This window comes from Vollenhovia emeryi, unplaced genomic scaffold (genome assembly GCF_000949405.1).
Source record: "Vollenhovia emeryi isolate VEMERY1.0 unplaced genomic scaffold, V.emery_V1.0 DF939333.1, whole genome shotgun sequence".
NCBI classification, from domain to species: Eukaryota; Metazoa; Arthropoda; class Insecta; order Hymenoptera; family Formicidae; genus Vollenhovia; species Vollenhovia emeryi.
Genome location: NW_011967033.1, coordinates 114162 through 120388, shown reverse-complemented (window position 1 = coordinate 120388; position 6227 = coordinate 114162). Strand labels below are relative to the sequence as shown.

General features: G+C 36.7%; 1 protein-coding gene across 1 annotated transcript; it reads right to left on the bottom strand.

The window, feature by feature from the left end:
* Positions 1–3184: 3184 nt before the first annotated feature.
* Positions 3185–4341, bottom strand: LOC105558559. Its single transcript, XM_012006304.1, has 2 exons — positions 3666–4341; positions 3185–3612 (listed from the first exon to the last, which is right to left on the bottom strand). Exons 1-2 carry the CDS (start codon positions 4339–4341, stop codon positions 3185–3187), a joined length of 1104 nt encoding a protein of 367 aa, XP_011861694.1.
* Between the last annotated feature and the right edge of the window lie 1886 nt (positions 4342–6227).

Genomic DNA, 6227 nt, shown 5'->3' with positions numbered 1-6227 from the left:
CTTTGCTTAACAGTAACTCAAATGTACGTATTTAAGGGATCTATTTTACTTATTTAATCTATTTTATTTAACCCATCTAGTTAATTTATCTCACTCAACTTTACTATAATCACTTTACTGCAACGGTTACTTCAATTTATAAGCCTGTTTATACACATATATTTTATATAACACATAAATATGTTACCCTGCGTTTTTTTGTTGCTTTGTACAGTGGTGCCCGATGGCATTTAACCACATGCTATGCGCCGTTTGAATTAGTCGGAGTGCACTTGATAAGGGCCAAAACCCACGGCCGAAACGTTGTGCTAATAAAGGTTTTCCTTCATAACAGTATAGATGTTGTTTACGCGTATGTTTTCGACTTTGGTGAACTGCCTCGATGGTTAAATTGGTTGAGACGCCCGCCTAGAGAGAACGGAGGTCCAGGTTCAAACCCTGGCTAAGGTATTTTTCGCAATATTTTCTGTGTTAAAAAAACACATAGCCAGTCATGGTCGATTAACTGCTTTGCTTAATCATGTTGATTCATCTGCTGACGTCAAATAATTCTTAATGTTATTTATACACCTAGACCGAGTAATGGAGTCTAACTGGGGGAAGGGTAAAGGGAACAAGGATACTTAAAAATCGCGTTTCTATAGTGCTATGTTCAACCGACAATCCGTATCGATGCGCAGTTCACCAAAGTCGAAAACATGTGCGTAAACAACATCTATACTGTTATTGCGACAAATGTTATCATATGCCTCGGTGGTCGAATTGGTTGAGACGCCCGCTTATAAGAGAGAAGGGAGGTCCAGGTTCAAACCCTGGCTAAGGTAATATTTTTCGCAATAAATTTTCTGTGTTAAAAACACATAGCCAGTCATGATCGATTAACTGCTTTGCTTAATTTTATAATAGATTTTGATTATGTATCGCATACGAATTATAGCATTCTGTGATCCATACGATGTAAATCGTATGACATTTTTCGAATACGACTGCGTAGCTATCAATCAAGAATACCAACTATTAAAAGTCGTATACGAAACAGCCATTTTCGTATACGAAAGTCATCATATTGAAGAATAAGGGCCATGGCATCGTCACTCATGATTGGCCGTCGCAGTGGCCAGATGCAAATCCGATTGAAAATGTGTAGGCATATCTCAAGCTTCGAGGGAAAAAGTGTGCAATTTAATGCGGAGTCTACAATGCGAGTCGCAGAGTACAACTACGACTCTGCGACTCGCATTGTAGACCCCGCATTATTTAATGGTAATGCATTTTTGTTATCATGGAGTACAACAAATCCATGTACTTAAAATAATTAAAAATTTTTTTACAAATTAACCCGTGCACACTCTTGCTTAACAGACTGTATATCTAAAGAAATTATGAAATGAAAAACAACGTACAGACTTGAAAGTTTTGTAAATTAGACGGGTCAAAAGTAATCCGTTCTTGACTCTTTAACCTGGTATGAAGAAATTTATCACATTATTTTAAAGATCTTTATTAAATATAAAAATAATTATTACAACTTGTTAAGATCTGAGCAGTAACATAAAATTTATTTAAAAATAATATTTCAGAAATTTCAACTTTAAAGACAAATATCTCGGTAAAGAAGCATTATTTAAAAAATGTATAGGAACTCGTGGAGTTATTTTTACTTACTCTACAAGTCCACGAGAGATTGCCAGGCTTTACAGGAACACCCTGTATAGCGAAATGTTTAAACGAAAAAATCTTGACGTCGTTGTCGCATTCATGTAACCACGAGATGATTAACGAAAGCTTTCGAAAAATGCCTCGCAAGAGAAAATCGCAAAACCGTTTCGGTGACCCTCCTCGTGTATAAGGTGAGAACAAGATGACGAACAGCACAAATCGAGATAGAAGCAAAAGGGTTAGGCGAATAAACATTGTTAATTTGCACACGGAAACCTGCTTCGACCCCGACTAAAGGCCAGAGGGTCAACATTACCGCGGTTACCGTGTATACACAGTAAATAGTCTGCGCTCCTCTCTACGCCCCCGTACGCGGACTGGCGCTGAGTTTTCAGTCAGTCGTATTCGACAAGCCGCCCCCTTTGACCGACCTAATTGTCTAATTGGCAAATAAATCCCATTGTTTTCCGATCGTGCGATCGATATGCGCTACTTGGTTTAACACGCGACCGTTCTTTTGAGTACTCAACATGGCGTGAATCATGTTCGAGTACTTTAAAACGTTTTTGCCAGTTGAACGAATCAAAATGGATCCATACTTAACACTTAAATACTTAACTACTTGACACTGCGAGTGTCATTGTACACATGCACACAAGGTATTATGGGAGTGCACATATTTGCCGAAAAACTATGCAAGGAGCAAAAGACGTTGAAGGACACTATCGAACTTAATATCTTAGATTCCTCGTTGCAGCTACATTCAAATTTGTTAAAAGCAAAAGATTAAGGTAAACTCGGGTATTATGGATAAGATGGCCATAAGTTTTAATTTCTCCAATAATTACTAAATATCAAAGTTGAGAAGTAACGCGTTACTTGTAACGTCGTTACCGTTACACACAGAAAAATACTACCTGCAAGTAAATATTATTTGTTCCAAGTATTTGATAAGTTTATATATCCGCAAATCTATCATGATGTCGTCGCAAGTGTTCTATTTACTCAAAACATATTCTGGTTCTTAGTAAGACTAGTACTTCAAACTGCAAGAATACATAGAATTATTTGGAGCAAAACAATTTTGTTTCTTCTGATTTTATTAAAAGAAGCATACGGAATTCTTCAATAAGTTTTATAATTTTCTTCAAAGAAGAATAAATTCTTTCTTTGAGTATAAGATGACAAGCTTTTCTAAGACTAGTAACAAGTATATCTCAAAACTATTTTAAGAAAATATTCTTTGTTAAAGCAAACCATTACTTAAACGGAATAAAATAAACTGAGTAATTACTTTTCTTGACTGTACAATAATAATTTTCTGTATCCACTTTAATTGTTTCGTAAAGAAACGTAGCGATTCGCGGTGACTGTTTGTACAAATTTTCTTCACGATTTTCGTTGCGTCTAGTAAACGTACTGAGCTAGGTTTAATTCGTGCCTTTAGTTTGGCGCTACATGTTCGTCGACATATCAATTACAACTTTTACTTTGTGTGGGTCACTTAAATTACGCTTATAATTAGTTACGGAGAAAGACTCTTGTAGAGAACCATATATTGATTCTCGTAACACACGTTGTCTGGCCAGTTCCATCTGTGCGGCGTCAAACAAGCGAATGGATTCTTTTTGCAAGAGAGATAATCTACTTGCCTATCCAGAATACTGTTTATTCTTTTAATCTCGTCTTCTAAATGCGATCGCGTATAAGCCGTTAAAACGAATGGACAATTTTGTTCCGGCACTACTCGTATGGACGGCGCCCACGTTTCGTTAGGAGACTTAAGCTGAAATATCGAAATATTTACATCAAATCCTACGATCAAGTCCGGTTTCACGAACGACGAGCTGCGTACGTATTCCTCATAAAATTCTTTATGAAACGTAAGCAAACATTCTTTCTGACCCGACTTATGAGCCATACGTATTACCTGAGATTTAATTAATTCCGGCCCTATCATTATAATCATAAAATGTCTTATATCCATTAAATCTAACAAGACTGACCACTGGCTATAGTCTGTTCCTTGTTATTCGCGCCTACGACATGAACAACTACCTTTTCATTTTTTTGAACGGAATCTAACAATCGCATAGCATGAAACAGTGTTAAGGAATGTGACAGGTACTCTGAGTGTATAACTTCTACGATATCGCGTGACAATTTCGAGTGAGTTTGAAGATTTATGTAAGTGTTTATAAAGTCCTTCATGTTCTGAAACGTACCCATGTTGGAAACTTGTTGCCGAAATTGCAGATTGAAATCGATCGGTTCACCGCGTGAAATACAATAACGGAAGCCTAATGATAGAGGCACGCAAACGTCATTGTGCTGAATACTGTTTATGTGATCTTTGCAGTAGCTGGCAGCGCAGTTTCGACAATCCCGCAGCGATTGTTCATCCACGTCCAGGCAGACGGCACACTCTCTTGGGAACAGGAGCATTTCTCTCTCATATTGCTCCAAACTATGCAGTCCCAGCTTCGTTGCCACTAGGCCTATGAAGATCATTTTCTTCTCGCGCGTCTCCATCGAAATTGCATCAAGTTGTTCTACGTAGTAGCTTTGCTTCGTGTCGCATACGGCTTTGCAAAAAGATTCGTGCTGCCGCCAGTGTTGCTTCTGATGCTTCGGACCACAATAGTAGATCAATTCGCACTTGCCGCATTTCTTTAAACACATGTCGTCTGCAAACCGTTTGCAAACGTGACACACGGTTGCATAGAAAAAGCGGTTATAGTTCTTATGATTTTGATTTCTCGTTTCTGTTTCCATGACTCTGCTTGGTCTCGTTATATCAACCGACGGAGTCTTCTTCTAACGACAAGTGTTACACGTGTTATACGTTTAAACAATCAAGTTCACTCCTTATAAACACGCACAGTGTTGGAATGTTTCGATTTCGTGGGTCATGCGTTGTGGCGTACGCGTGTTGTCAGTGATTTTCTTGCTGCGCTTTTAACTCTATTTCCAATGGTGCGTTTGGAAATGGTATTTAAAAATTAATAGTTCACATCAGGTACGCTAGAAACTGTCAGTCTATCATTTACATTTCCGAATATACTAGGAAATACGTATAATTTACTGGCATTGTATTTATACAGTGATTAACTGTGAACGTTGCAATGAGGTCCAGTCCTAAGTAGCAACCTGACTTTATTTCTTGTCACTTTAATGATTCTCGCGATGATAATTAAGACAGTTAAATAGTTTCTATTTCTCTTTGCGTCTAAACGTTAGGCTCGATTTAGTTCATGTCCTTTGTTTCGCGTGCGTTACGTTTCCTTCAACATCAATCATAGGCTATAGTTTGTGTCGGTCACCTCCCATGCAGCAGAAAATTTGCAGTTACATTGCAAATACATTGCAAATGGTTCTGTACTGCCAGGGTCCTAGAATCTCTGCCACTAATAGCTGCTTTCTTTTTACACTCAAGTGATACTGAGTCACTCAGTTATGTGAGTATTTTATACTCAGATATGACGTCACTAATGTGAGTCTATTAAACTCACTAAAGCACACGGTCTTGATCGTATGCAAAAACTCAGTTAAATCTGGTTGAATCTCACTTCTCAAGAATCAAAAGGAACATGCATTCAACTGAGTTATGACATCACAAGTGACATTTATCTGAGTTTTCATGTAAAAGGAGAACAACTACTGTGTTCTTCGTTTGTGGCAGACAGTTGTCACACCTGTGACATCAGATATTTCAGATATCGATGGAGAAAAGATGGTGGAATAATTATCTATTCGTGCGTATATGTGTTTCATGAAGGTTTACACTCAATTTGATGGTTATTTCGGACCGTCAACGTATGATTGAGTGTATTTTTTCATAAGGGTAGTACCTGATAAGTCGTTGTTACAAAGATATAAACTTTATTACAATTGTCGAACAGTCTTATGTTGATTACAGAATTCTCTTAATATTAAAATTACTGTATCCACGACTCAGCTATCAATATTTATAATCCATATACAATCCATTATACTATACTACAATATTTATAATCCATCATGTTCTGCTGATACCGAATAGAATTGATTCTGTGAATACTGAAAGTAAGTACCTTAGGATTTATAGAATATAGATATGCAAGCTTCCTGTGGAACGTCAAGTCTCACACACAGAAAAATATATACTACCTGCAAGTAAATATTATTTGTTGTCCTGCAAGTAAATAATATTTGTCCAAGTATTTGATAAGTTTATGTATCCGGAAATCTATCATGATGTCGTCGCAAGTGTTATATTTACTCGAAACATATTCTGGTTCTTAGTAAGTCTAGTACTTCAAACAAGAATATATAGAATTATTTGGAGCAAAACAATTTTGTTTCTTCTGATTTTATTAAAAGAAACATACGGAATTTTTCATTAAATTTTATAATTTTCTTCAAAGAAGAATAAATTCTTTCTTTGAGTATAAGATGGCAAGCTTCTCTAAGACTAGTAACCCACACAGCAAAACAAGTTTCAGAAAGCTTTCCGAAAGATAACTTGGAAACTAATATTGAAATGTAAAATTGAAATCATTCAGAAATATCTTTGAAACGTTTTATCA

Excerpts from the sequence above, each read along its gene's own strand:
- LOC105558559 (XM_012006304.1), bottom strand. The coding sequence starts at position 4,341 with ATGTGTTTAAAGAAATGCGGCAAGTGCGAATTGATCTACTATTGTGGT. Across the intron at positions 3,613-3,665 it reads GGAACAGACTATAGCCAGTG|GGCCGGAATTAATTAAATCT; the intron begins GTCAGTCTTGTT and ends TTATAATGATAG.